Source organism: Laetiporus sulphureus, assembly GCF_001632365.1.
Source record: "Laetiporus sulphureus 93-53 unplaced genomic scaffold LAESUscaffold_4, whole genome shotgun sequence".
In the NCBI taxonomy this organism is placed as follows: domain Eukaryota; kingdom Fungi; phylum Basidiomycota; class Agaricomycetes; order Polyporales; family Laetiporaceae; genus Laetiporus; species Laetiporus sulphureus.
In genome coordinates, this window is record NW_024468513.1 from 924,102 (window position 1) to 951,158 (window position 27,057).

General features: G+C 53.3%; 9 protein-coding genes across 9 annotated transcripts; 4 read left to right on the plus strand and 5 right to left on the minus strand.

The window, feature by feature from the left end:
• Window positions 1–579: 579 nt before the first annotated feature.
• LAESUDRAFT_356307 (uncharacterized protein) lies at window positions 580–2,428 on the minus strand. Its single transcript, XM_040902151.1, has 8 exons — window positions 2,023–2,428; window positions 1,943–1,956; window positions 1,760–1,877; window positions 1,547–1,698; window positions 1,462–1,483; window positions 1,274–1,403; window positions 1,056–1,219; window positions 580–995 (listed from the first exon to the last, which is right to left on the minus strand). The coding sequence occupies exons 1-8, from the start codon at window positions 2,239–2,241 to the stop codon at window positions 888–890; spliced, it is 927 nt and encodes a 308-aa protein (XP_040768671.1). The 5' UTR covers window positions 2,242–2,428; the 3' UTR covers window positions 580–887.
• A 975-nt stretch (window positions 2,429–3,403) lies between these two features.
• On the plus strand, window positions 3,404–5,149 carry LAESUDRAFT_721342 (glycoside hydrolase family 18 protein). The gene is made up of 5 exons (XM_040907998.1): window positions 3,404–3,651; window positions 3,708–3,795; window positions 3,849–3,994; window positions 4,049–4,673; window positions 4,731–5,149. Exons 1-5 carry the CDS (start codon window positions 3,443–3,445, stop codon window positions 4,929–4,931), a joined length of 1,269 nt encoding a protein of 422 aa, XP_040768672.1. The 5' UTR covers window positions 3,404–3,442; the 3' UTR covers window positions 4,932–5,149.
• A 1,757-nt stretch (window positions 5,150–6,906) lies between these two features.
• Window positions 6,907–7,969, plus strand: LAESUDRAFT_356399 (uncharacterized protein). The gene is made up of 2 exons (XM_040902153.1): window positions 6,907–6,925; window positions 6,986–7,969. The coding sequence occupies exon 2, from the start codon at window positions 7,244–7,246 to the stop codon at window positions 7,745–7,747; it is 504 nt and encodes a 167-aa protein (XP_040768673.1). The 5' UTR covers window positions 6,907–6,925; window positions 6,986–7,243; the 3' UTR covers window positions 7,748–7,969.
• A 751-nt stretch (window positions 7,970–8,720) lies between these two features.
• LAESUDRAFT_356401 (uncharacterized protein) lies at window positions 8,721–9,822 on the minus strand. Its single transcript, XM_040902154.1, has one exon. It carries the CDS (start codon window positions 9,557–9,559, stop codon window positions 8,957–8,959), a length of 603 nt encoding a protein of 200 aa, XP_040768674.1. The 5' UTR covers window positions 9,560–9,822; the 3' UTR covers window positions 8,721–8,956.
• A 325-nt stretch (window positions 9,823–10,147) lies between these two features.
• LAESUDRAFT_721346 (uncharacterized protein) lies at window positions 10,148–11,319 on the minus strand. Its single transcript, XM_040907999.1, has 2 exons — window positions 10,322–11,319; window positions 10,148–10,269 (listed from the first exon to the last, which is right to left on the minus strand). The coding sequence occupies exon 1, from the start codon at window positions 10,921–10,923 to the stop codon at window positions 10,540–10,542; it is 384 nt and encodes a 127-aa protein (XP_040768675.1). The 5' UTR covers window positions 10,924–11,319; the 3' UTR covers window positions 10,148–10,269; window positions 10,322–10,539.
• On the plus strand, window positions 11,203–13,801 carry LAESUDRAFT_356428 (uncharacterized protein). Its single transcript, XM_040902155.1, has 10 exons — window positions 11,203–11,401; window positions 11,451–11,485; window positions 11,533–11,830; window positions 11,893–11,933; window positions 12,001–12,077; window positions 12,165–12,762; window positions 12,811–12,973; window positions 13,024–13,319; window positions 13,378–13,528; window positions 13,587–13,801. The coding sequence occupies exons 1-10, from the start codon at window positions 11,347–11,349 to the stop codon at window positions 13,628–13,630; spliced, it is 1,758 nt and encodes a 585-aa protein (XP_040768676.1). The 5' UTR covers window positions 11,203–11,346; the 3' UTR covers window positions 13,631–13,801.
• Window positions 13,802–14,833: 1,032 nt separating this feature from the next.
• LAESUDRAFT_755572 (uncharacterized protein) lies at window positions 14,834–15,998 on the minus strand (the record flags this gene model as incomplete). The annotated part of the gene is made up of 2 exons (XM_040912038.1): window positions 14,834–15,696; window positions 15,752–15,998. 2 exons carry the CDS (start codon window positions 15,996–15,998, stop codon window positions 14,834–14,836), a joined length of 1,110 nt encoding a protein of 369 aa, XP_040768677.1.
• Window positions 15,999–19,760: 3,762 nt separating this feature from the next.
• On the plus strand, window positions 19,761–23,879 carry LAESUDRAFT_643293 (uncharacterized protein; the record flags this gene model as incomplete). The annotated part of the gene is made up of 16 exons (XM_040903776.1): window positions 19,761–20,185; window positions 20,255–20,496; window positions 20,553–20,586; window positions 20,634–21,312; window positions 21,367–21,647; window positions 21,715–21,905; window positions 21,961–22,238; window positions 22,297–22,329; window positions 22,389–22,426; window positions 22,482–22,658; window positions 22,721–22,870; window positions 22,929–23,099; window positions 23,154–23,330; window positions 23,382–23,388; window positions 23,443–23,598; window positions 23,649–23,879. 16 exons carry the CDS (start codon window positions 19,761–19,763, stop codon window positions 23,877–23,879), a joined length of 3,270 nt encoding a protein of 1,089 aa, XP_040768678.1.
• Window positions 23,880–23,944: 65 nt separating this feature from the next.
• LAESUDRAFT_721349 (uncharacterized protein) lies at window positions 23,945–26,574 on the minus strand. Its single transcript, XM_040908000.1, has 8 exons — window positions 26,458–26,574; window positions 26,241–26,405; window positions 26,088–26,187; window positions 25,689–25,951; window positions 25,187–25,639; window positions 25,064–25,135; window positions 24,879–25,010; window positions 23,945–24,810 (listed from the first exon to the last, which is right to left on the minus strand). Exons 1-8 carry the CDS (start codon window positions 26,542–26,544, stop codon window positions 24,109–24,111), a joined length of 1,974 nt encoding a protein of 657 aa, XP_040768679.1. The 5' UTR covers window positions 26,545–26,574; the 3' UTR covers window positions 23,945–24,108.
• Window positions 26,575–27,057: the final 483 nt, after the last annotated feature.

The window sequence follows — 27,057 nt, forward strand, 5'->3', positions numbered from 1 at the left end:
AGTGCCTACATTCATGCATTGTATCAGTGTTTGCGGTGCAGGCGAATCTGCCAAGACGACCGCATACCTGTATGAACTCAACCATGTCGATCACGTTGACTTCAGGCATAAAGGAACATTGCCATATTGCGATGTTGTCTTCAAGAGCTGATCAATTGTCAGTTATCCGCCGTGCACGCCAGGCATACGTGAAAACGACCTTTAAGGCATTCCGCGCTTACAACAGCGTTTTCTACCGAGTCCCGCAAGAATTGATCATGTCTCTGGTGCATTCAGGACAAATAATATAAATGAATATTTCCCACTTTATATGAAGGTTCACAGACGCGCTGAAAAATGCCCCATTCTTCGTAGAGGGGATGATCGCGACCGCCATGCTCCGCGGTCTCGAGCTCCCGAGCGACGGCGCGAAACAGCCTTCGGATCCACTCATGCCTTTCGGCAAGTGTGGAGGATTGGTCTGGGGAGGGCAGGCCTGGAGTATTCTCCGCTTGACGTTATCGAGATGCGTTGCTTTGAGCTGCGCCCATGATGAGAGCAAGGCAGAGCAACGAGGAGCGCCTTCGTATCGCGCTCCAGTTTATATAAATTGACACGCCATGCGATTAGAAGCACCGTAGCGCAGCATGTCGGACGCCGCAGCATATGCCAAACAAAGTGAAGAATGGCAATCGAATTGACACTCGCACCGGTATGGGAAGCAGTACATACATATTCACATTGACGGGACTCGCTCCACGTCAAATTGAGCAACAGCGAGGCGTGAACACATGGCAAGAGCCGCCATCTATGATAATGCAACGAAGACTCACAACAAGCCGATACAGGACAAGCGGGACAAGACATGCTATGATAGCGAGGGATGGGTGGATTCGTAGGCCCACGGATTAGAATACCGGCGGCCTGTTCTGTGCATATGCACGCATACATTCGATCAAGACGCCGTAGACCGATCGCGCAGACTGAAGATTGGCTTCGTGCGGAGCTGGCTGAGTCTGAAGAAGGAAAGAATGCGTGAGCACGAGGTGGCGGCAGAACAAACCAAGATTACGTACAATGGTACCTTGCGCTTGTCCGAGATCTACTATTAGATCCTCGCATGCAGCATCTACGACATTCCACATATCACAGAAAACGGAGAGTTTGTTATGAATGTTGTCGAGATTACGTCGAATCTCACGAGGAGACGGTTGTTCGGTTTGCTCCTGGATTCGAGAATCTGTCGAACCGATGAGACCGACGTAGGCTAGAATCCCATACGCAAGGTACTCACAAGGTACCGCCTCAAGTTCGATGATGATACGCGAGCCACCGGGACCATTGTGAGAAAACCGTCTTCTTCTGATTCGCTGGACCGCCGACCGAACAGTGGCCATCATCTTGTCTAGCAACTTCAAAATTACCTGCAAGCACAACTATCATTCATGCGAAAAAAAACGGTTGTGCTATTGGTCGACATGCCTGCCACACGCTTTGAAAGAAGCTGGCCATGCATGCATTGGTCAGTAGAAGGCTTCATGACTCAGCAGCTCTATATCATGCTTGCCTCTTCAATCCATTCCAGCACGCCCAGAAAACCGATAGCTCAGCGTAGCCACATAACGCGGCTGCCTCATCCTTGAAGGACCGGATGTCTTCAGCGAGCTGATGAAACTCGTGCGCTGTTTGTTGCGCGGCTTCTTGGTGGACTTGTATAGCCTACATTCAACGTGTTCACCAGCGTTCAGATGATGATCCACAAGTTCGTGCGCAAACATACTTCACGGAACCCGTCAATCATTGACCTCTTGTCCTCGATGGACATTCCATTTGACTGTGATGTTGGCAAGACCACTTCATCGAAGTCTGACGGCCTGTCGGCTTCGTGACGAAGCAGTCTGGCAAAGAATTACTCGTCAAAAAGCCGGCACATCTGCCAGCGTTCCGTATGGAAGCGAGATACAAATTGCGATGCGCCTAGCGACGACAGAGGGACGATTCGGATGATCTATATATTTCCATGGACACCAAAAAGCAACCAACCTGTCTGAGTCTGTCCCATCTCTCGTATAGGGGATGATGCGGGCCAATGTTTTCTACCGATTCAAGCTGATTCGCAATCGCCCTAAACAACGTTTGGATCTCGGCGTGGTCGAGCGATAAGGAAGCGAAATGCGCCTTTAGCTGAGTTACGGTTCTCTTTTCAATCACTGGTATGGGCGGTGGAGGAGGCGGAACAGCAGATGTACTGGCACTTGCCATAGACCTGTCGGAGAACAAGACGAGCGGACGAAAGTGCCTCGCATGCTGCGTACCGCCTGTTGTTCGATGCACGGCATGATCAAGAGAAGCTTCGACTTGACAGCCACAGCACGTGAAGGCGACGCGGTCGATTTCGCGCCACTGACGCGCCGCCAAGGCATAACAACTTTTTCTTTATGCTCTGAACCTCTGGTTCGAGCTGCACAACCAACCTCTGTGGTGTTACTTTCCCTTGATTGTACGTAGGTGGCAGATCTATTGTCATTTGGTGTTGCATATTTCAAGAACTTGTCAGTGGCAAGGACTGACAAACGAGCTAGTCATGCTGTACAAGCTTTTCCTCTTTTCCTCGAACTTCACTCTTCGCCTATCGCTGCTTACGAATCGAGGAACATGGCCGGTCCCCAATCTACTGATGACAACTAACAGTCGCCGCGGACCCTCACATGTGCACACCCCAGACTGCACAATGGACCCGGGCCAACGACGGAGTTTGAGGGTGCATCTTCCCGGCCCTCGATCCGATTTATCTGGCGTTCTCGGGCGCGTGGAGTCGTTCAAAACGCCCCCTGGCCTTCGAAATTCTTACAGTTCCCATGGTGCGTGTTTATTTCAACGAGGCGGCGCCGGCAAATGATGACTTCTTCCATGCATGAGCTGTGACATGGTGTATTTCATAGGTCGAATAAGCTATAACAAGGTGCCCAGGAAGGAGTGCAAGGCAGCCACCTGAAACACTGGCCGTGTCGAAGGCTCGCCTGCAGGCTGTCCCACGTGGGGTTTGATGGCGTCCATACGATCAGGCGGGGAATTCCGATCACCCGCGTTCTCAAGGTCTCTTTGTGATGGCAGTTCAACGCGTAACCTTGGTTTCTGTTCGACATTCTGAGCAAGGTCTACGCGCTCTAGCTGCAGCGAAAACATGCGGACCAAGCGTGGATCTATTGTTGATGCTCTCGTCATTTTTCTTTCCCAACTGAGTCACTGACGGACATGACACTGTGAAGATGTCGGTTCTATTGATCATTCGTCTGGATCAGGCTGTGTGAGTTCCGGCTGTGTCATCGGCGACACGTGGGCGCCATCTATAAAGAGAGCCTGTCAGCCGAAAACTCTTGTTAACGACCCTTCTTCCCTGTCGTCTTGTTCCATTTCTCGAGTTCGGCCTGCTGCCCCGTTCGCTCTTTTCACGACGACCATCATGCTGTCTTTCCTTTCGCTGGGCTTGCTCGCTGTGCCTGCCGTGCGTGCAGCAGGTCTTCCGTTCTTTGCTCGAGATGCCTCGACCAACTCGACGAATTCGACTGTCGACATGGTGGCTGCCTCCTGGTACGCAGGGTGGCACTCAGAGAACTTCACCTTGGACGACGTTAGTTGGGAAAAGTACACACACTTGATATACTCTTTTGCGTACGTGTTTCGCGGTGGCTTCCGTTGCGCCGTCTGACCCTCAGCTCTTTATTCAGTATCCCAACCTCGAGTGTTAGCAATGTCTCTCTATCTGGCTCGAACCCCGATCTGCTGCCTCAATTCGTCTCCATGGCCCATGAGAACGTGAGTTCTTGTATCAAGAATCATTCCAGACTCATCTGATTGGACATATACAGGACGTGAAGGCAATGGTGTCCATTGGTGGCTGGGATGGCTCCGTGCACTATTCACCCAGCGTAGGGTCCGAAGCGAACATCACGACCTTTGTCGAGACTCTCAGTAACTTCATTGACACGTACAACCTCGATGGTCTTGACTTCGAGTAAGTCCCATCACAGCTTCATGGCCACAGCTGTGGCGGCTGACGGGGGTGTAGTTGGGAGTATCCCGGCAGCCAGGGTGTCGGCTGCAACGTCGTCTCCGATAACGATACCAGCAACTTCCTGTCGTTCCTCCAGGCTCTGCGCTCTGAGGTTGGACCCGACTTCACCTTGACAGCCTCGACGCCGATCACGCCCTGGACGGGTGCCAATGTCTCTGACTTCGCAGACGTGCTCGACTGGATCAATGTCATGAATTACGACGTCTGGGGCAGCTGGGATAGCACCGTCGGCCCGAACTCGCCACTCAACGACTCGTGCGCCGCGACCGCAGACCAACAAGGCAGTGCTGTCAGCGCCGTCGCCAAGTGGACGGAGGCTGGCATGCCCGCGCACCAGATAGTACTCGGCGTGGCGTCCTACGGGCACTCGTTCTACGTCGAGAGTGCTGACGCGTTCACGGCGGATTCCTACGCGATTGCTTCTTACCCAGCGTTTGTCAGCTCAGAGCAACCCCTCGGGGATGCTTGGGACAATACTACTAACACGGATGTCTGCGGTGACGTGTCTGGGCCCACTGGTGTTTTCGACTTCTGGGGCCTGATTGACGCTGGTTTCCTGTTCGAGAACGGTACAGTCGCCGCGGGCATTGACTACCGTTACGACGAGTGCAGCCAGACTGTGAGTGCCTTGCGTCATGTGAGTATGCATAACCACCGAACTGACTCTGCTGTCCAGCCGTATGTCTACAACCAGTGCACCCAGGTGATGGTCTCGTACGACAATGCCGAGTCCTTCGCTGCGAAGGGCAGTTACATCGCGTCTACCAATCTGCGCGGCTTCGCCATGTGGGAAGCAGGCGGCGACTACAACGACATTCTGCTCAACTCGATCCGCAAAGCGGTCGGCTTCGAGGACGACGATGACGGTGACTGCTAGTCATGTCGCCTCTGATTGTCCAAGTAGTTGGGGCGGGCAGTTAATTCTGTCCTTTGTTGTGCATGGTCACAGCAGCCCATACATTCTCTGCCAAATTTCCTGTCATTCTGTGTGTCGTCGTTGCTCGGTCCGTGTTTCTCGTCGCTTCCGTTCATGCTACATAGTAATCGCATTGACTGTGCCGTGTCATCTGTAGTTAATAGCCTTACTATATCCCCTGTATCGTTGATACATACCAGCATGTCCCTAGCTGACATGCCAGAATCCTCTGTTGACAGAGATTTCTGTTTGGTGTCGTGAGTTGGATGAGCCTTCGACGTTGGGTGTTGAGATACTTGCCTGGCTCAAGAATAGCCAGCCTCGTGCCAAGGTCATAACTTTCCGCCTTGTGACACTGGGACAATACTCCAAAGCTCACCGTGACAGTCACGGACTCCAAGGACGTTGTGATACGTGAGTCATAAGGTGATAACTAGGTGCAACTCGCCTAGTGACGGTTGTCCTCGCCTGCCACTTTCCCGCGTGAGTACAATCCTTCTAGTATTACGAGAACTAATCTTGTCCCGCGTACGTTCTTCCGCCCGACCTGATCGACTGCCAGATCGGGCGACCTCCTCTATATCTCGGCAGGTTCCGGTGCACAGCCAATCCGGGGCATCACTCCGCGGTTCGGTTCACGGTTGGTGTTGCCCTCCGCAAGAATGTGTTCTGGCTTTACCGAAACACTACAGGCATGCGTAGGACGCATTCCGACCGCATCAATGATGCCTATAGGTACACGCAGGCTTAAGAGACGGCTGCATGTACCCTTGTGAAACGTCGGAACTCCACGTTGAAGTTGGTTTTGATTGATTTATTGCGCATGAAGCGGTGCCGGAGGGCTAAATTGGTAGTGCTTGGCCCTGATGGACTTTCCAGAGCATAATCGGCTTCTTTTTCCTGTTGCGCTCTAGGTCGTGATGCGCGTTGGATCGAGGAGGTTCCGTGTTATGGCCTTCAGACGCCGTCTGGGAGGTTGGCACTCAGGACGGTGAGTCTTGCTCGCGTATTGACTAGACTATCGGCCTGGATTATCTCTTTCTTATTGTTAGCGGCTTTAATGTGCCTATCAATCAATACGGAGATTCATACGCGGCAGTCCAAAGTGAGGCCGCATGTTCTTTAAACGAGCTCTTTTAGGAAAAGGCGTGATATTGATGTTGCGTCCATCATGCACGTCTTCACTTCCCCATCCTTATTAATAACGGACTGACTTTCTTCCTGATGAACTGTGCCTTTTGTCTATACAGCCAAGCGTCGTAACTCAATCACCGACAGGAACATGCCAGCTTTTCCGGTAGATCTTGCCCGCTAATGTGCGGCCCGTGCGGTAGGGCACATGTTTCGCTACCTGACATGGAAGAATCAGGCTTCGATGCGGCACCTCAGGATCCTGGCAATATGTGCGAAGCTCCGGAACACAAAAAGCTGCCCACGGCCATTTAGAGAAGCGCAAACGGTAGCTATCTCCGGAAACACCTGTGATGACGGAACATACTGATTGGAGTAGGGGACAACCCGACCGCTCGCTTACCCACAACGCGGCGGACAGAATACGTCAGCAGGCGCTGTCCTATCTGGGTTCACCGCCGTTAAGTTAAGATCGCCGGAATTGCTGAAGGATGTACGCGAAGGTAGCAGGAGAAGGCCTAATTATAGTGCGTCTACACAATTGTTCTGTTTTATCGTTCTTCAGTTGTCGCGACCGCGCGTTAGGTTCTGCCGCCGCGAAACTCACGAAGCACTTTTTCTATCCCGGACACAGCAAGTCTCCGGCCATCTGAGTTGTGGCATTGGTCAAAAAGGCGCATATCCACCTCGGCACAAGGAGTCTGATACCATCAATCATAGCAATAAGAACCGGGTCTACTGTAGATGCGTTTTGCTGTAATCTTCGGGAGTTTCTTCATTGGACATATCACGGAACGACAAGTCGCTGGCTAACACGTGGCTCTGTAAGTGTTCCAAGCACTTCTATTGTTCACGGTATCTCTCATACTGCCAATCACTGGCAGGGCTTGATATAATTGGTGTGTACCACCGGCCAATTGCAGAGCCTCAGCGCTGCGACGTGTCTAGACATGTACTGCATTGAACACACAACGCTGAAGAACACATCACGTCTGAATCGCATACCGCAGGATCATCTAAGTACTGCGCCACACGTATCCAGGCGGGCGCCTATCAGAAATCAATCCTGCTGCGTACATCGGGATTGACCGCGCAGTCCAATCGAGCTAGCTTTCAAATCAGCTAATGGCCGGTATTGTTGCATGCTCGCACCGACCGGCTGGTCGCAATGCAGGGAGTGGGCGCGTGTGTGTCGCGTATCGCAGATTTCGACGTGGCCACACGCTATTCTTAGCGTTCCTACAGTACCCGTGCACGGAAATGTCTTGGCTCCGGACTTCCCTGCGTCGACGCGGCTTCGCACGGTCAGCAAGAACACTACGAGCCTAACGTACACCATCAGCGCCATCACGCGCAACTGTCCGAGGCCACCCGGAGCTGATCGAAACCCGCCCCCATCTGCACGAGAGCACACCCGACCGCTTCGCGGAAGCGACCCAGCCGCCAACGCGCGGGTGCTATTCAGCAGCGGGCTCGCGCCCAGGAGGTTGGTTACGGTTTCCCGAGATCCTTCCAAGTACTGGGCTCTGAGTGCGGAGCGGATCACTCAGCGCGTTCGAATCGCTCGAAATTCGAATCGCACACGATCAAATCGATCGACGGAGGATCTCTGGCGGGACAAGTTTGTCAGCGGGGCGACAATTTGAATGAGCAGTGGGAAGGAAAGGACGGCTGTGAGTGGCCAGCTGGACGAAGCGCAGGCCCGATGCGCAGCAGCAGCCACCGGGCTGGGCAAGCTGTGAGATCGTTGTGGGCCTCTGACGATCGAGTGTGCGAATAGCCTCCGTCCGCAGCTCTCGGGCGCTTCGCCTGGGCCACGCTGCGGGTGCGGACGTGGGTTGGGGTTGGGCTCTTTTCGCGCGTCTGAGGGTGAGTTTGAGGGGACGGGCGGAAAGAACATGTGCATGAAGTTGTTGAGTCTGCTGTGATCACGAGGATGGCACGCGGACAATTAATGTTGTTGCTGTATCACATCCGACGTCGTCGGGATGCCGCTCGCGATGTATTGCTATCTCGCGCGCGCGCGTATCACGGAATATCAATGCTGACTGTATTCTTTTAATAACAGCTAGCTTTCTTCCGATAGTACATGCATTGGTCAGGCCGTTCGGGCAGAACATCAAAATCACAGCACGCACGCCTTGAGACGCAACACAATCGCGGCGTCAAAGTTGTAGCGATCAAACTCAAAGTACGCTTCGCAGGAACTTACTAAGACATGGGGACCTATCGTTTACGCCTGAATGTGCAGTTGACCACCCGAGAAGGAGGCACGATTCCGGGGATTCTTCGTTCCAAACATCCGATGTCCAGTGGTTCCAGTGTATGGACCCTGGCCGGGAATGACATAAGTTTCGCAGCGGCCGAGCGCCTAGAGTGCTAACGAGCGCATGTTCGAGCATATTTGCTGCGCGTTCGTAACGGGGCAGTATACAGAAAAAAAAGGGGATTGAAATGATGCTTGTTCTTGCTCTTCTTGCGCGTCAGATGGAAGTTACGGATCCCTTCGCGACATGTAAAGATGGTGTCCTATCACAGATGGGAGCTGAGACTTTGGCCACGAAGTGGTTCTAGCATTGCTAACAACCCCGACACCGAAACCGTACATAGCCCCGGCAAGCAGACTTTTTATTTGACTCAAGTTTGAGCATCGAAACCCGGAGCTAACCTGTTATCATCTAGCCACAAAGAAGAAACAATCAACGGGTATCCATCAGCGTGGATTGAGCACCCCAGAAGATCCTTCTTGAGTGGCCGGATTACCGCGCGAACGCCAGGCTGAGGCAACATAGCGCAGAGTGGGAAGAAAAAAGCTGCACCGTCTGTGGCGTAGCCACCATGAGCCTCCAAAACAATCATGACTGGGTGCGACGAGCTTCGCCGGGGAAACCGCGAACGTCAGCCTGAAGTGCGCAGTGTCCATCGGGAAGGTGGATCAACATCGTCGGGTAGCGCAGCCAGATTGCATCTCCAGATAGAGTGTGCCTTTGTGGGGCCATTGTTCGTCGCGATCTGTCCATTCCAGCCGTACATCGGAGCGCAGGGAGCGATGGTCCCAGATCAAAGTTCCTGTGGGAGGATTGGCAGCATATCGTGCGTGTCGCACCAGAGTGCACCTCGAGCCTCGCCCAATCGCTTGGCACGTCCAGAGCAATATCGCGTCGGAAAAAAAACGAGGGGGAAAGCAGCGTCTCCACGCACACGCGGTGCACGACCTGCGGGCCCAGGCTGAGACGTCCGGTCTGCCGCCGCACGGCACAACACAGGGACGCAGGAAGGCTAGCCGCAGGCAGGCGAGCACGGACGCAGTGTCGCCCAGTATGGCTGCTAGATCGAGGCTCCAGATAGCGCAGGATCGGAAAAATTGGCGTGTCGTCATCGTCATCGGGTGTCAAAGTGCCAAAGGAGCGGATTGTCCGTCGGAGCGCTGCGAGTGATAACGCTACCACGGGATGCATGCGTAGAAAGGCCTAAACGCGTGTCGGTGTGACAGGTGAAGCACCAGACGACACACGAAGAGGCCAGCTCCACGAAACCTCTATTGCAGGTTCTCTAGCGGTCGCCAGCTTTGTCCAGCGTCCCGACGAGGTCTCGGACGAAGGCAGTAGGGACTGGCTTCATGGTGGGATGCGCCATCGCTCGCTAGGTGCGAGAAGCAAACGTTGAAACTGATGCGCCAGTGCCCGGTCTCGGGCGGCCAGGGTCCCGCGATCGCCATCAAATAAGCGCGCCGGCCGCACCTGGCGCCGAGCCGTCCGCGTCCGAGTATACCCTCGCGGGGCCCGCCTTCCGAATATCAGGATGGAGGTCCAATACCCCGCGGAATCGACATGCACTCCGAATATCAGGATGGAAACAGCCCGGATTGCACCTCCCAGCGAATGTAATGTGAAGGTCGCGTATGTAATCACCGAACGGCTCGGCATGCGAGGTACACACACAGTGCGGGAGAATACACGAAGAAGCACCGAGCGCAGAACAGTCTAGGATCTTCGTCGGAAGATGGGGGAGATTGAATTTGGATTCTGGGAATGAAAGAGTTCGTGGGCGGCACGCCGAGTGCTCTGGCGGGATGTTGCTTTATTGCAGCGGCAGCGATGAGATTGTTTGTCAAAGACGGGCAATGGAGATGATGGCCGCGCGCGATGGATGGTAGATATGCGATAAGCTTTTGAATATAACTTCAATATATACAGTGCCTTTGTGTGCGGTTTACGTACGAAGAGGGCGGCAGCCGTGCGAGATGTGTGCGCATATTCAGCCGGCGCAGATACAGGAGTGGTCAGTATACGCAACGACGCGGCGGAGAGTACCTTTCTCCTGTCGGTGGCGAGCAATAGAGTTTGGCGGACGACCATGAACGAATGATGGGACATTTTAGCGGGCGGGCGGGTCAGGAGCACGAGGACGGTTGACGTTGATCGCGCGAGGGTGATGACTACTGGATCAGCTCGGCCGGCATGAACGACAGGAGACGCTTCTGGTCTGCGTTCCAGGGGATCAATGCGCACACGGTGCCCCTGTTGCGTCGTCGGTGGTCGCTCCGGGGCGACGACGAAGGGCGCAACGACGCACAAGTCTTGGGCCTTGGCTGGCTGGCAAACGATGAGCCAGGGAGGGTAGCAAGGTCCGGTGCCGCGAGGCTTATGTCAGCAAGATCTGCGATCGCGGTCGGTGCCCTGATCAGGAAGCCCGACGCTGTGCCTCTCCTCGCTAGGGGCGTCGTGGCCGTAGCGGTGCTCATCGCGAGTGCGGGTGATGTGCAGGAGCGTGCAGTCGATGATCGCGAGCCCATCGAGGGAGACGGCAGGAGAATCTGCATAATTGAGGCACTCTGATCACACTCGGATGTTCCTCCTCCCGACGTCGCCCTCCCGTCGCTCGAGGAGAACGAGTGTCGCAGTGCCAAAGGGGACGGAGATGTTGGGCCGGGTGGGAGAGGTCGGTCGCCCTCATATGACCTGATGGCGAGGGAGCGGTGCAGGCGCTTAGTGTCGCGACGTGCCGGATCCGAGATTTGCTTAAAGTACTCACATCATCCAGCCACACATGGCCACCCTGTCCACGCCCTGTCCGCCTCTTCTCTCCCTCCTCCCTCCCCGCGGCACTCACGCCCGTCGTCGCCGTCTCCAGACGACCACGCCCCCTCCCCTCTCCCTCACGGGGCCTCTTCGGCTGCTCCCACCCTTCCTTTCTTCCCAGCCCCCCCCGCCCGCGCTCCTTCACCTATCCTACTATTTATATAATGGCAGAAAAGTCTCCCACCCCCGCCCCCTCCGCTCAGACTTCCCTACAGAGAGGTCCGCACTGCCCCTTTCTCCTCTCTCTTGATGCTGATCCTGCCGTCAGGCAAGGCTTGTCTCCGATGTCGCAAGCGCAAGATGGTCTGCCTTGTCTTTTCCACTCTAGCAGTGCGCTGACCCACTTGCAGAGATGCGACGGCGCAAAGCCCGCATGCGCCCAGTGTACGCGAGCGAAGAAGGGCGATGGCTGCGAGTACGACGACGGCAAGGGAAAGACACGCACCCAGCTCATGCGCGAGCACATCGCCCGCCTCGAGCTGCGAATCAAGGAACTCGAGGCCAACGACCACGCGTCCCCCTCTGTCACGCTCTTCGATCCCCACGCGCCATCTGCCTACTACTCTGGCTCCTCGTCCTCGTCCAGTCACGGTTCCCCAGGCAACTTCAGCCTTCCTGCGTCAGCATCGCCAACACCCTTCCCTCCAGGTAAGCATTACGTTCCGCCTGTCCGATCTTATCACACCCATCAACTTTTGATGCCGCGCTAGATATGGAGGCCAGCTGGGAAACACAATGGGAGACAATGACGGTAAGCTTCTCACCGAGTCAATCCGTCATCACACTCCTGATCGCCGATCAAACTACGTTCACTCTAGGATTTCGCCTCTGGAACGACGGTCGGCTCGCCCTACGCAGCGCCCGAGGAACCCCCACTCGAGGTCGCACACATGCTGTAAGTCGACGCACGAGCCTCGCCGCGGCCCAGCCATCCACTGACGCCGCCCCAATTTATTTTTTTTCTTGCTCATCCTTGGCACAGCCTTGAGATCTTCCTCCCGCATCGGCATCAATGCGGCCTGCCCCTCCACATCGGCCACCTCCGGGAATCACTCGCGCCCTCGTCCCCGACACGGCACCATCCCGCGCTCATGCAGGCCATCTACCTCTGGGCATGCTTTCTCTCCCGCCCAGGTGCGCTCAGCGAACACGAGCCGCATTACCTTGCAAGTTCACTCGCTGCGCTGCCCGATGCACTCGCATTTCCGGCCAGTGCACTAGACGCCGTGCGTGCTTCGTGCCTCCTCTCGCACTATTTCCTCGCGAACGGCCGGGTCTTTGAGGGCAGCTACCACGCATCCATCGCTGCGGCGCTCGCGGTACAGTACGGCCTTCACCAGCTCGGCGCGTCGGAGCGCACGCCACAGTTGAACGCAGATGAGTGGGAGACCGCGTTTAGGCTCCCGCCAGCGAAGGATGCGGTCGAGCGCGGTGAGCGGATATGGACATTCTGGCAGGTGTATAATTTGGATAGGTGTTGGTCCGTCGTGCTCCAACGGCCAGCCACGATTCCGGACAGCGAGCATCCGTGGGCGTGCATTACCACACCATGGCCACAAAGTATGGAGGAGTACGAATGTGTAGGTCGAGCGAATCTTGGGAGGCATGCCGGTGCTGACGGCGAGCAGGGGGACATTGACGTGGGTACGGGGACCCCTACGGTCCGGGGATTCTTCCTGCGCGAAGGTCAGACGACCAACTTGGTTAGTGGCTTCTCAACCATGGCTCTCCGCGCGAAGGCCTCTGCCCTCTTCGAAGCTGCAAACAGGCTTGCGACAAGTTGGAGCACACGTACGTACCCCCGCTCGGTTTCGCCGTGACGTTCGCTCATGCCGCTGCAGAGGTGCCCTCATCGACGACGTTCATGGAGAACTTCCACGCGCTCGAGCATGCGATCACGCGCTTTGCGTCGACGCTTCTCCCGCTGCACCAGCTCGGCGCAGGCGTGCCCGAGGACAAGTACACGCTGATCGCGATCCACAGCCTCGCGCACGCGGCGGTGATCCGGCTTCACTTCCCCTTCATGGACGGCGACGCGCTCTCGCGCGAGAAGTGCCTCCGGGCCGCGAGGTCCGTCGTCCTCGTCGCGAAACACGTCGCGGAGATGGATTTCGAGTTCCTGGAGCCCATTATTGGGGTACGTTGTTGGTCCGGTCAGGGTGGCTGTGTTGGCTAATGAGTTGCCTGTTTGACAGCCGTGCTGGTCCTCGGCCGCAAAGGTGTTCGAGTCGGAGCTGTTGCGGCTGCAGGCGTCATGGCCGCCGATGAACATAATGGACATCCGCGGGGAGCTCAGTGCGCTCCTCTTCGTCATGACCAAGCTCGGGACACGCTTCCCCCTCCTAGGTGCCTCATCCGTCTGTTTTCTCTTTACGGTGCGAGCATTGCTTATCGTAGATGATAGGCTACCAAGCTGCGAAGACGCAGAACTTCCTCGAATCAAAATAAACGGACGCATATGATGCACTTGCTAGCTACATTTACGGACGACCCGTGCGAGCCCAGGACACTCCGCCTCCTGGCTCATGCACCCACGTTCTTGATGAACCTCACGCTCGCTCCGTCGGACTCGGCCCCTACTTCATGTTGTCATTCTCACGCTTCGAGCTCGCACGATTGTTCCGGACACGGACCCTGGCAGTGAAAGTATCGACGCTAGTATATCTGACACATATTTCGCTATGGACTTGTTTGTCTCTGCTTTTTTTCGTTGCTGATCCCGTTTGTTCCGCATGCACGGACCCCGGACTTGGCGGAGCTCCCCCTTCCGGTTCTCGCTGACGATGCGCAATGACTACCCATCTACAACCTAATTACCCCCTTTTCCCCCCTCTGCTTCGCCGTCTGCTCTCCTGTTGGGCTATGAGTCGGACGGACCATGGACCACTGCGTTTCGCTTTTGTTGTGTTTTTGCTTTCTCTTACGGACACTCGCGCCTCGGACACTCTTCTGCCGCTGCTACTACCCTCGGACTCTCGCTCGCGCACGGACTCGCACTGTACCCTTAGTACTTACCCATTTGTTGCACTGTTACCATATACTCTTCACGGCAGATTCGGCGCTCGTACTTTACCACGGACTACTGTAGAACTAGACACTCGGGTACCTTTTTAGGGCTAATGTCGTTGCAACTGACGTTTGAACAATTCAAATATACAGGAGACATAACCACCGCTCCGATCGGAAATTTTTTTGGCTGAGATTGGGGCGCCCGAGGTGATGTATGGTATGGGAGGGTGAGGGGGATTGTCACTACTGCTGGAGGTGCGTGCGTGTTGCACGGTGCCTCCGGCGACTGAAGCTCGCTCCTATCCTTCACGTTGCGCACTCGGCACGACGGCTGGGGTCCACAAGCGAGACAAATTCGAAATTGGGCGGGAGGGGTTTCTGCATCTCGTCTGATCCGGGGTCATCGACGCCAAATTAACGCGAAGGGTACTCGTGCATTGATGTCATTTGGGCGCGCACATGCACGCGTAACGACTGTTTAGGGATGTGCGACCGACGTCTTTGGCTCCACTTTCGCGCGATCGAGCCGGTCCTGCCAATCAGCGTGAGGAGAAAAAGATGTACTTGGGGCAGATGACACTTTTAGGCCAAGGCGCGAGTGATTCGCGCTGCAGCTGACGTTGTGAAGGGTGGATGTAGGCGCTACGATGTAGCGTCGATGGTGGCGTTGAGGCCTGCCATGGCTTCGAACCACTTGACGACGGCCGCGACCTTGCGGACGGCAGCGTCGCTGAAGCCCAGCCGAAGGTCAGGGCGCAGGCGGCTGTCCTCTGCCATGTTTGGCATGGTGCGATAGCAGATCTCGAGTCTGGACTTTAGATGGGGCGACGCTGTGAAGGAGACGGGGGCGGCGTTGCGCGCGGTGACGTTATCAGCATCGCTGCCCCAGCTGGCCAGAACGTCTGTGAGATCGAGAGTGAGATCGGTATAGAGAATCCGGGGATCGTGGAGAGATAGATGGGATGGGTTTACGGACTCACTCTCGAGGAGGAGGACGTCTCCGCGCTTGACGCCGGGGGAGGTGAGCTCGGGGATGGAGCCGCCCCAGCTCTCGGCGACTTCGCGCCATGCGGTGAGCTTGCATATCGTGCCGTCGTCGTCGCCTAAAATCAGTTTGAGAAGCGAGACGTCCTTGCCTGCGTCGACGCCACGCTTGATCCTGATGGTATCCGGCCCGTCGAGCTCAAGTACTGCCGCTAGCACCGTGACCTTGCGGCTGTCCTTTCCTGCGTTGGGTTGGCGCTTCTGGGCGTGCGCCTCGGCTATGAGGGATGAGAGTGGGGTGAGAGCGTGCAGGCTGAAGTGGAAGGCGGGGAAACGAGAGATGGAGGACGCGTCGGAGTAAATGTACGACGTTTTGTCCTGTGTGTCTTGTGTTTGAAATTGGGAGCGTGGCCTTGACGCACTGGCGGTCGGGCGGAGAAATGAGGTTCCGGTCCTCGAGGCGAATTGGCTTCCCGTCGTGTCGACGGCAGTGGGCGACCAGGTGATGAAGGTCGTTTTCTCTGTACAGGCTGCGTCTGTCAGATCAAACGCCCGGGAGATAAAACACAATCGTACCCTGCAGCTCACTGGGATCGAGATCTCCGCCGCCGTGGACGTCTTCCTCGGAATGGTCATCAAAGATGATGTTCTGATATAGCAGGGAAATTCTACGGCTCGCTGCCTCAAACGTAGCGGGAGGGAGTCCGTAGTACGGTATCGGTGAAGTTGAAGTTGAGCAGGTTCGCCATCGATATGGAGGAGTCGACGTTGCGATGTCGTGAACAGACGGGGCTCCAGTAAAGACTCGGTATGATTTGACCATGATGAACGCTTTCTGGACCGCTGGCTCCACCAATTCTGGTCCTAGAACGGCGTGTCACCCGTCGTCGATCGTACAGAAGAGATTCTATGCTGTTCATTCTCACGTAACAGTTCTAGAAATGAGTAGTGGAACGGGACTAGTAGCTCCATCTAAAGTTCATGGAAACGGTAGCATACATTTGGCGGAACATAAGTTTGATGTCAATTTAGAGTCGTGGGCCTGGGCTTGTGAGGTTGAACCTTACCTTCCCGAGTATGCACCTTGAGGAATTGAGCGGTCTCGAATAACAGAACGGTAGTTGTTTGTGTAAGCCTAGAGCGCTGAGCAGAGACCTTTTAACACAGCAAAGAAAGTACCGATTCTGGTTGCGGAAAAGGTGTTAGAATCCAATTTTAATAATCCGGCCTTTCCCATTAAGGGAATGTTTTTGGGGAAAGGCTTAGAAAAGCGCCTTTCCTGGACAAGAACTTGCGCGAAACAGCCACAATTGGCTCAGAAAATGATAGGATGTTGCAGCAGGGTAAAGCAAAAGAAAAACAATCATTTTCCACACCTTTCTCGCTGTAGGAATCGGTACTTTCTTTGCAGTGTAAGGAAATTCAATTGTGTGCGCTTGCCTTGTTCAGATTTGATCTTTACAGCAGGAAAATCTAGAAACCTGGCCATCGGTGGCACGATATTGTATAATGGCCTTCATGACTATTCTCCAATCTCGAACAGCGAGCATAATTCTCCCATTGGAAATCAGTGAAAATACAGTGAGGAGATAAAGTCCTGCCCTAAAAACACTTCATGATCTTGTTCTATATAAAATGAGATGCCGAACATCTGTGTATAGCAATCTATTCAGAGTAACGATTTTTGTTGCACAAAAGGTGTTGGAATTGGAGTGAGCAATTCAGCTTTCTTATCAAGTGAATAACTTCAGGAAGAGGCTTGGAAAAGGCCCATTTCACACCTTTTCTGGAGAATGGTTTGTGCCAAACTGCCTTTATTGACTCAGAAAGTGCCAACACATAATGCAGCATGTTGCAGCAGAAGAAAGTCAAACAAAAACCACAATAAGCTTTCTCATTGGTGCTTTCTTTGCAATGCTGATGACAGAATAATTTCTTTGCTTAGGATTTCTCCTGAGCAAGTTTTCTTATTATTCCTTGGTCAATGTTTTTGTCATAGATTGACATGCTGTGACACCCATATATAGTTGGAACCAATACTAAGCATGAGCTGACATTTTGGCAAAATGACTAAAAGTGAGGTTTGCAGATGAAAGGTTCCAAATCTGTGACACAGACATTGGCAGTACATCTATGCAATGAGAGCTCATTTAATGGTGGATAGGACTTCAAACATGCTGTACAACTATGTGAAAGATGTTTCAATATCCATTGTAGCAGATGCAAGCAAAAACAAGCAAGACCGAAGAGAAATAAGGCCAGCATATAACTCAAGCCTTCTGCTTTACTTCAATAATGACATGATCCTTGTGAGGATATTGGAGTATGTAATGTTGTCCGAAGATGTTTAGGGAAAAGTCAGACTGGCAGCCAGTGGCGCCACGTGCATGCCGCATTACTGTAGATGGAAGTGGACGCACGGACGACATCAGTTAAGTGCTAATCTTGTTTAGATTAGCCACTACTGCTTGTGATCTCCACGGTGTTAGTCGAAGATCAAGTGTGAAAGTTTGTGCGTACCCTGGCAGTACAGTCATCAACCGGTCAATGAGACGAAGTTGACTAGCTCGCCCAAATTGTCTCCATCTGCCCTCTGCTTTGGCATTTATGTCGATATGCCATCCATGGTACTGTACACCAAAAATGAGGGGAATATGATGAGTGGTGGGTTCGTCAGCTTTCAATCTCATTGAATTTTATGTGGGTGTGAAACTGAAACCTCACAGTCTATGATTTTCCATGCTTCTGCATCTGCATTATGCTACCAGTTATGAGTCTCATATTAAAGCTTACCTTATTAGCTACATGTCCCCCCAATTTTGAAAGCAGTAGAAAAGGAAATGGGTGATGAACAGACAGAATGAGCACGACACTGCATATGAGAGCCTTGATCATGAGATGCGGTAGCCCTCTGTTATGTCACACTATTTCCATATTTGGCAGAGGGCTGAGTTTGACTTCACAGTCAAGAAGTCTGCATTGAGAGGCAAAACTTAATAAAACTAAGCAAGAGCATCAGAGGCCAGCATGTAGAAAGCCAGGATTCAAAGGCCTTGGTTCAGAGAAAGTAATACTGAGGCTAATTGCAATAAAAATGGGTGAAAGATAGTGGAGAATGTGAGTGAGACGCATCAATTATTTATTTCCAAATATGGTAGGAACAAGCGTGATGTGACCATGTCTCAAGGAGTGAATTTAGATTGATAAGGACTGCGACACTGATCCACTCCCCATGCCCCCTGTTCACACTCGATAAGAGTTACAACTACATAATCATAATGTATCTGTACTGTCTGAACTGTAAGTGAAGTCCGATCTCATTCTTATATGAAAATCCTCCTGCTAGAGTCTTAACACGATTTGAGCGTCTCATTGACCGGTTGATGACTGTACTTACTGGTTTCTCGTGCAAAACGCCTGATTACTAAGCAGGCGGACGAGCCAGGTCGCGCCACATGCGCCGCATCAGGCCGCATCTTCCCCTCTTCGGCCCCTCGCTTGCTACTCGCTTCATAGCTTGTGAACACCGCCTGGCCGCTCACAAACCGAACTTGTGAACACATTTTCGACCGCGCAGTGCTCTTGATCTTTATTTGCGCACCTCGGCCGAACCCTCCCAACCCTCGTCGTAGCTAGTACTCATAGTTTTTGTTAGTCACGCCCCTATATCTCTGCCGCCGTTGATCTTACAAAGCAGCTTGCACGACTTGAGACTACAGTGTTCCTTTTTTTCTAGTGCCCTCTAAGTCTCCCATCGGGAGTCGGGACGCGAGTGAACCTGCAACAATTAACGGCGCTTTGGAGATCCGAGTGGAATTGGCATTGTAGCTGCGCGGTCGCCTCGTGTTTGCTGAAATCGTTGCCTGTTGTACATGGCACAGAAGAGCAGGCACATCTAGCGCTTTCCTCAAAATGTAAGTAAATTGACACGTTGGATGGGCAGCGTAGCGCTCACCTTACTTCTATCGTGATGCTATGCGGCGGATCTTCGCAATCCAAGTCGGACGCCGTCATCGACTCTTCAAGTCTCCTATCGACAAACGCGCCTTCATCTTTTTCTAGAGCTGTCGCGTTACGGCTTGTAGCAAAACATATACAGCCGGCCCTTGCTTCGGAACTGGAGTAAGCGCAAAACATCACCCGGGTCCTGAGGAACACTAGGAACACTAGGACGGCGACAGAGGTTATGGCACCTGACTTCTTGAACGCCATTTCAGGAGCGCCTTCGGCGCGCCTTTCTCGGCAAGAATGGACCGATGAAGCACCGAATATGTTCGGGTCTCCAGAGCAGCTTCCCAGCTCTACCCCACTATCTCAGACTTTCCCGGTACACCACTCGTTCTCCCTCGAATCAGTCGGCAGCGTGTCAAGGCCCAGATCTTCCTTCGTCGCGCCAAGCAGATTATCAGACGCCTTCTCCCGGATGCACGGCATCGCTACAAGTTCGAGTCGGCAGACGCAGTACGAACGTCCGACAGCTCGTGAATGGAGCGTGTTTGGTGAACTCTACGATCGCGAAGGCCGATTGAGAGAGTCCACGTCCTTTTCGTCCCTCCGTGCGAAGCGCAGTATGGACCGCGACAGTATGAACCAGTGGCGCGCTCAGTCTGGACGCACCTTCCGTTCACCGTCGCAGCAGCGTCAGTCTGTTGCCGAAGAAATCGTACATTCTCCGGTGGACGACACACGTCTCCTTCAGTCGCCTGCAGGTACTGCTGTGCCAGAAGAGGACACCACATCTGGAGCTACACGCTCTCTAACAGAGTCCTCCACCTCCGAATCCATCGCATCTGATTCTAGTCATCCGGAACCACAAAGACGTTGGCCGTCATTCCCAAAATTGCCAACGTTATCACCTCTTGCTCGCAACATCCTCAAATGCTCCATCGCATATTTCATAGCATCCCTATTCACCTTTTCACCGTATCTTTCGATGTTCATTGCCGATCTCACCAACTATGGCTCGGGCGAGTCAACGCCCTCACCTTCCGGCCATATGGTAGCCACAGTGTGCGTAAGTCATTGTTGTGACAGAAACTACGCTCATCGATCCTTCGATGCGATATGTTGACGTTACAGTGCCGTATATTACAATCCCGCAAAAACGCTCGGCGCCATGGTGGAAGCTGACTTGTACTGCACGATGGGCCTCCTCTTCGCAGCATTCGTCTCCCTGGGCAGTATGACTATGTTTTGGTTCTTTGAAGTACGCCGAGGCTGGGAATGGCTAGCGGATTCTCTGGTTTTGCTATGGATCGGACTAGGCATGTCGGGTGTAGCATGGATGAAGCTATGGATGGCGAAGCCAGCGTTCAATACTGGTACGTCTCAAACGCTATGGGTAATCTGATCTCTCTACTGACGGTCCCTACATCAGCTTGCAGCATGACGGCTATCATCCTCTTCATCGTGTAAGTGGCATTCTCAGAGCTGTCTTCGCGAGACTGATGCGTACAAGTGTTGTCAAAGAAGGCGGAGTGCAGACCCTGCTCCAGGTGTCCTTCATCGTACTATGCGGCGCGATAATTTCCAACACTATATGCGCGTTCCTCTGGCCGCAGCGTGCAACAAAGAACTTGCAAGACTCCATGACGCGAACGCTGCAGTCATTTTCCACGCTTTTGCAGATGCTCACGGAGACGTTTCTCCTCGAGGAGCCGCTGCACCACCTTAGCGGCGAGAAGTTGCAGAAGGCGGCAGAGAGCCACCAGGCGAGCTTCACGAGCCTCAAGAAACACTTTGTGGATGCTCAGTCCGAATGGATGTTCGGGGGACCGAAGAAAGCGCGCGGGAACGAGGCGCATGACATCCGAGAAAGCGCTGGACAAGCGTATGAAGATGCAATCGGCAGCCTCAACAGACTTGGGCAACATCTCAATGGTCTTCGAAGCGGCACCACCTTACAGTCCGAGCTGATCAAGGCCGAGAGCGATGGGCGGGTGGTACTGAAGAATCGGTCCGTGAAGCCGCGCAAGTCTTCTCGCATCCTTGAAGGCCTCGCTGTGGATGGTCAATACAAAGAGGAAGCTCTTTCTGCTGTGCCCGAGGGCGATGAGGAGGCTGCTATCCTGCAAGCTGCAGCTACAATGTTCGGCGACTTGATGGACGATCTCGGGCCTCCTCTCAAAGCGCTATCTGTATGTGCAATGAGCTTTAGACCATCTGCCTGCTGATGTGTTATGTCGCGTTAGGCAACCTGTACGACGACGCTCAAGCGCTTGCGCGAAGCTGTCGCCCAGCCGAGCGCTGCTGCTCCAGGTGGCCCCGTTCAGCCACTCGAGTTCCAACAGCTCATGGACAACATCCAACGTGCCTTGTATACGTTCGAGAGCACATCAAATCATGCTGTTATGCGCCTTTACAGGAGCCACAACATGTCAGGCTTACAGTCCAGGGACTCTTATAGTGCGGTGTCGGATGACAACCAGCTTCTCACGGGGGGTGACGGGGAGAGCGTCTTCCTGGTGTACTTGTGAGTCATTGAGACATTGCTTGCAGCCACTATGAACGGCAGGGTAGCTGACGTGGCTTGTTGCCAGTTTCATATTCACGTTGCAGGAATTCGCGAAGGAGCTTATCTCCCTTGTGGATGCCTTACAGCGATTATATGTCGCTGAGAAGGCGAGAAAGGCACGGCAAAGTTGGTGGGGACGTTTGAGTGGCATGTTCACGAGAACATCATGGCGGCGTACCCGAGAGAGACAGCCCACTAACCTCCGCAACCGCATTTGTGGGTCTTCCCGAGCCTGCCGCATGAGAACCGCGTGTTAATGAATGTTGACTAGCTGCATACTTTCTACCAGAGAGCCGCAACAATAACGTGTCCTTCCCGAAGATCAGACCTCATGCACCGAACACCATCCAGACCCCAGCGCCGGCAGACCTCACGACCGTCGGCAGAATCAAGCGTGCGTTCTGGGAGCTCGGAGCGCGACTCATGGAGCCAGATGTCAAGCACGCCTTTAAGTCTGGCATGGCGACGGCAATCCTTGCTGCACCGGCTTTCATCGATTCGACACGGCCGTGGTTCGTACACTACCGTGGAGAGTGGGCCTTGATCTCGGTGAGTGCGCCTATGCCCTGACTATGATGAGCAACGGTTTGAAGATTACACCATTTAGTTCTTCGTAGTCATCTCTCCCACAATCGGAGCTGTAAGTTCAAGTGAGACATGAGGCTTTCAATTGCAGCTGATGTCATGTCTTGACAACAGACAAACTTCCTTGCTATGCATCGGGTCTTAGGGACGCTGTGAGTGAGAGAATCGGTCGTCCTTGCTTGATTTCTGAGATATGATGCGGTTTAGGTTGGGTGCTACGACTGCCGCGTGCATCTGGACCATATTTCCCGAGAATCCGTACGCCCTGTCGATCTTCGGATTCTTGTTTTCCATTCCCTGCTTCTATTACATCGTCTCCAAGCCCCAATACGCCACCTCAGGAAGATTTGTCCTACTAACCTACAATTTGACGTGTCTTTACTGGTATGTTCGAATCGTGATCGATCATGAAGCAATGTCAGCTGATGTATCATGCGCCGTTGTAGCTACAACCTTAGGCAGAAGGACATTTTAGTGACCGAGGTCGCATTTCATCGTGCGCTTGCTGTCATCGTCGGTGTAATCTGGGCTGCAATCGTTTCGCGATATTGGTGGCCGACTGAGGCGCGACGTGCGCTTGGCAAGGCTCTTGGGGAGTGGGTGCCCTCTCTAAGTCTGTTTGTTCGTTTCGTTCCAATTCACCACATCGTACAGATTTTGCCTTAACATGGGCTGGCTATATACGCGTTTGGTAGCATTCAATTCCTTTGCAGAGCCTGAGCAGTATCTCAGTCACGATGAAGATGAGACTGATGAGAGGATGAGGCTGCTACGACCGACGGACAACCAGAATTTGATGGATTCCATCCATCACTTCATGGCCATGTCAGTGATCGCTTCCAGTCTCTCAGAAAATGCTTGACGAATCATGTTTTGCAGGGAACTGCATCTGCAAATCAAGCTGATCGAGCTTCAAGGTTTGTTGTCACAAGCTCAGCACGAGCCTCGCTTGAAGGGGCCTTTCCCTGTGGGACTGTATCGGTCCATCCTCACCAGCTTGCAAACTATACTTGATAAACTGCACAGCATGCGGTGTGTGACATCTCGCGAGGAATGGTAAGCTGTTATGTTATCCTCCCATTCTTGATGCTTACGATCCCTCATCAGGCATACGGTATCGTCGACTGCTACCGACTTTTGAGTGCAGCAAACTGATTGATGAATATAGACCGTTCGTCGAGACTTCATCTTGCCTGTGAACAAGGAGAGACGAGAGATGGTTGGCAACATCATTCTCTACTTCTCAACCTTGGCTGCAGCCTTCAGACTGAAGTCGCCGCTGCCGCCGTATCTTCCTCCCGCAGAAGAAGCGCGTCAGCGTCTCGTAAGTGTCCTTTCTCAATCGTGGGTATATGATGCGATAATCTTCTTCAGGTTGATGCTATAAGAAAGCTGGACGTTGTCAAGAACCGAGACGTCAGGGGGTCAAGACAACTGCTATTCTTCGCGTACGCTCTCACAATGAAAGGCGTCATTCATGAACTCGATTACCTCGGCCATACATTGCAGGACGCCTTCGGTGTCATTGGAGAGTCCAGAGAGGAGTTTGAGGCGTTATTCAGGGAGGCCGCGACAGATACGCCAGACGCCTCCCGCGCTGTCTGAGGAGCTTGCTTGTATTTCGTATCCTGTGTATTGCTGTGGCGTGTAGGATCCGACTTGGAATGTCTGTATCATATCATTCACCCTGCGCTTCGATACCTCTTTCCAGTGATATACCAATGTCGCGTCTTGAACGAATGACGAGGCGATATGTTCTTGTCCCTAATTACGCAACATACGATGGAACCTATTACAAGCTATTACAGCTATGGCATCCATCCCTTCATGACCATTACGATCTAGTCCTTCTCTTCTTCATCTGCCCGCCGACGCCCCGGCCGATACTAGCGCTCTGCAACCGATCTAATAGCGATGTTTTTATTGGTCCCAAATCATCTGGCGATGTCACGCGAGTGGCCGCGCCTTTGATGCTGTAACCCTCCACCGGACGCATGTCTACATCCGACGACGTCTCTTGCGAGCTGCCGAGCAAAACTGGCGCGGATTCGACGCGACGCTTGCCTGCCAAGATAGATGCAGCTCGCTCGACAGACGCCTTGTCATTCATCGTCACAGTCTCCAGACGGCTCAGCAAAGATGGGACCTCTTTCGCTCCCTCCACCCCACCACCCTTCTTCGCCCGTTTCGTAGCCCGTGGTTGATCGTCGGAAGGAATCGAGTGTCCACTCTCCTGTGTTCCCACCGTCGCTGGTACAGTTGTCGCCCGTTGACGGTATTCAACGGAGGCCCGCTTGCCTTGTTCTGGGCGAGCTCCGATTGCCGCTGACCCATTACCGTTAGCCGGGGGCGTCGTGACAGGCCGGGGTGGCAAGCCTGCAGGACGGCCTTCACGTTTCCTCTTAACGTTCATGATTCGACGCTCCGACTTGACTGTTGCACTGCTGCTACTCATACCTTCTGATGTGTTAGTGACTGCTGCTGCTGGGGCCTTCGACACCACCGGCATTGGCTTGCTGACAGGCTGGAGAAGTGACTGCTCAAACAGAGAAGAGAGGATCGTTGGACACAGACGGCGGAAACTAAAGACGGTCCATTGCGAACCCTTATGAGGCTTTGGATATCTTCAACATTATCCAATCTGCCTTCTCGTGCTTGTATTTCAGCAGAACCTTGTATGCTTTGCAATATTGGAAGAAGATGGGATGGTACTGTCCATTTGTATTCCTTCTTATGCTGTCAGGGGTATGCCTCAATGGTTATGTGGTGATGGTCAACATTACACTCACTCGTAAACAAGTTCTCAGGAACGTGCGGCAGGCTTTCCAAGGCCTTTGCGCAGCATTTGCTTCCGAGAAAATCTGCCAAAGTAAATGTGATTAGATTGCCAGCGCCAAACACACCGACCAAACCTGCAGCAACACCACACATATATCCGGAGTCTGCTTGCGGAGCAGCGCATCCTCCGCATGAGTTGAGCTCGATCCCTCTGGCGGTCCCTTCTCATACGCCGAAAGGGCATCTGCAATTCTGGACAGCACGAAGAACTGAGCATCCTCATCGAGCCTAAGCAGCATCATTCTCGACGACAGTGTCGTGAAGTAAAAGCGTAGGAGGTCCGATGGATGTGCGACACGGTTCTCTAGCGCGATATATGCAGCGAGATCCAGCCAATAGCGCACGTTTGTAAGTGGAGAACGATCGCTGCCAGACGAGAGATCACTCTTCAGCAATGCTTTTGTGCGGTCCAGCACGACCTCCAATAGCTGTTTGCTTCGCGGAGAAGAAGGTTTGAAGGAGGGTAATGCTAAGAGGATCTCTTTCACAATCACGTCAACGTCTGCAGGTGTTAGCTTCTCCACAGCCTATTAAAAATGTGAGCACTCGCAGTGCATTAAAAAGCAACCTAATGACCTTCAATAGCCCCATAACAAGAGTTTCCTCAGCTACGCTGCCTGGTGTGCTTGTATGGCGGTCAATGATAGCGCGCTTGGCTTCGCCTGTCATGAATGATAGAACAAGGGAGCGCAGTCGACTGCGGATTATTTGCTCCTCTTCGTCCAAAGGCTCATCCATGGGGATGATTTGGTCGCACAGTACGCCTAACGTTGTGGCTGGATCCATGTCAAGGTGTTGATTGAGGGCTCTCTTCACGTATGTCACTTCGTCGGGTTCATCTATGATACGCCAACGTGTCAGCCCGACCGTAATGTTCTGCCACCGATCATGGCGTGGCTCAGGACCACAAGTATACCATAGAAGACAACTGAGGCGCGTAGGATAAAAGGTAACCCGATGTTATGCGAGACTCACCACTTTGCAGCAATTGTACCAACACATCAGCATTCCTTTTGACCCACTTCAACTGCTCTCTTGACACGTCCACGATCGCAGCATAACCACTGATACGGACCTGCTCGACGCATTACTGACAGTTACACAGTCGACGCATCCCAAACTTGGTACCTTCGTCACCGGGTCCTCGCATAGATCGTACACGGCATTGATAGCATCGTCCTCCAGGTCAGGAAAGTCTGTGATAAATGTCTTGAGGTTATGCGCTGCAATCGCCTTCAATTTAGGGTATGGAGAATGCGCAAGGTCGATCAGCCGCTTCAGAGCATTCCTACGCTATTGAAATGTGCCAGTGAGACCGTGATCCCTGTGGGTATGGAGTACTCACCGCAGGCGACTTCAACGGCTTGCGTTCCGCTTGCCGCAGAAGGTCTCGAATCTCTCTTTCTTGATCTTCCTGGCTCCTCGCCTCCATGCTGCCAGTGTTAGGTGAAGTGCGATGCAGTTGGTCCGAGAAAGGAAACACCTATTGCCGCCACAATTCAGACCAAATGGATACAAACATCACAGATGCCACAATTTACGTACAAAGTCCTTCAGCTCACAGCATGCATAGAATTATTTTCTCGTGTCGAAAGTGAGAGAAAGACCATGGAGAAATATCAACTCCTGCGTAACACAGAATGCTCCTGTTTGGCCGAAATGTGAAAAGTAGCTAAAAGTGGTAATTCTGTACTCTCTCGATATGGCGTGGATCTCCACTCAAAAACCGTGTAGCATTTTTGTAGTATGCCTACGGGAGACAACTCCCGTCCCTCGCTTCGTTCGGAGTCAGAAATGCTAACATCGAGCCAAGAGCTGCTGTTCAGCTACTTATCCTTTCTCCGGCTTCCGTTCCTCTCGGTATCACAGTCCGGCACAATCGCCGTCGGCGTGTAATTTCGATAGATACCCGGCCTCCCTCGTGTTCTCAATGCTCCGCTTCAGT

Bases quoted from the DNA above. Each gene is read 5' to 3' on its own strand.
- LAESUDRAFT_356307 (XM_040902151.1), bottom strand. From the start codon at position 2,241: ATGGCAAGTGCCAGTACATCTGCTGTTCCGCCTCCTCCACCGCCCATA. The intron at 1,484-1,546 runs GCAAGCATGATA...ATGCATGGCCAG, and splicing joins TGCTGGAATGGATTGAAGAG to CTTCTTTCAAAGCGTGTGGC. The intron at 996-1,055 runs GTACGTAATCTT...TTCCTTCTTCAG, and splicing joins GACAAGCGCAAGGTACCATT to ACTCAGCCAGCTCCGCACGA.
- LAESUDRAFT_721342 (XM_040907998.1), top strand. From the start codon at position 3,443: ATGCTGTCTTTCCTTTCGCTGGGCTTGCTCGCTGTGCCTGCCGTGCGT. The intron at 3,796-3,848 runs GTGAGTTCTTGT...GGACATATACAG, and splicing joins TCTCCATGGCCCATGAGAAC to GACGTGAAGGCAATGGTGTC. The intron at 3,995-4,048 runs GTAAGTCCCATC...ACGGGGGTGTAG, and splicing joins CTCGATGGTCTTGACTTCGA to TTGGGAGTATCCCGGCAGCC.
- LAESUDRAFT_356399 (XM_040902153.1), top strand. From the start codon at position 7,244: ATGCTCGCACCGACCGGCTGGTCGCAATGCAGGGAGTGGGCGCGTGTG.
- LAESUDRAFT_356401 (XM_040902154.1), bottom strand. From the start codon at position 9,559: ATGCATCCCGTGGTAGCGTTATCACTCGCAGCGCTCCGACGGACAATC.
- LAESUDRAFT_721346 (XM_040907999.1), bottom strand. From the start codon at position 10,923: ATGCAGATTCTCCTGCCGTCTCCCTCGATGGGCTCGCGATCATCGACT.
- LAESUDRAFT_356428 (XM_040902155.1), top strand. From the start codon at position 11,347: ATGGCAGAAAAGTCTCCCACCCCCGCCCCCTCCGCTCAGACTTCCCTA. The intron at 12,763-12,810 runs GTAGGTCGAGCG...GACGGCGAGCAG, and splicing joins GTATGGAGGAGTACGAATGT to GGGGACATTGACGTGGGTAC. The intron at 13,320-13,377 runs GTACGTTGTTGG...CCTGTTTGACAG, and splicing joins TCCTGGAGCCCATTATTGGG to CCGTGCTGGTCCTCGGCCGC.
- LAESUDRAFT_721349 (XM_040908000.1), bottom strand. From the start codon at position 26,544: ATGGAGGCGAGGAGCCAGGAAGATCAAGAAAGAGAGATTCGAGACCTT. The intron at 25,952-26,087 runs GTGAGTCTCGCA...GGCGTATCATAG, and splicing joins GGTACAATTGCTGCAAAGTG to ATGAACCCGACGAAGTGACA. The intron at 25,011-25,063 runs GTGAGTGTAATG...TACCCCTGACAG, and splicing joins TCCTGAGAACTTGTTTACGA to CATAAGAAGGAATACAAATG.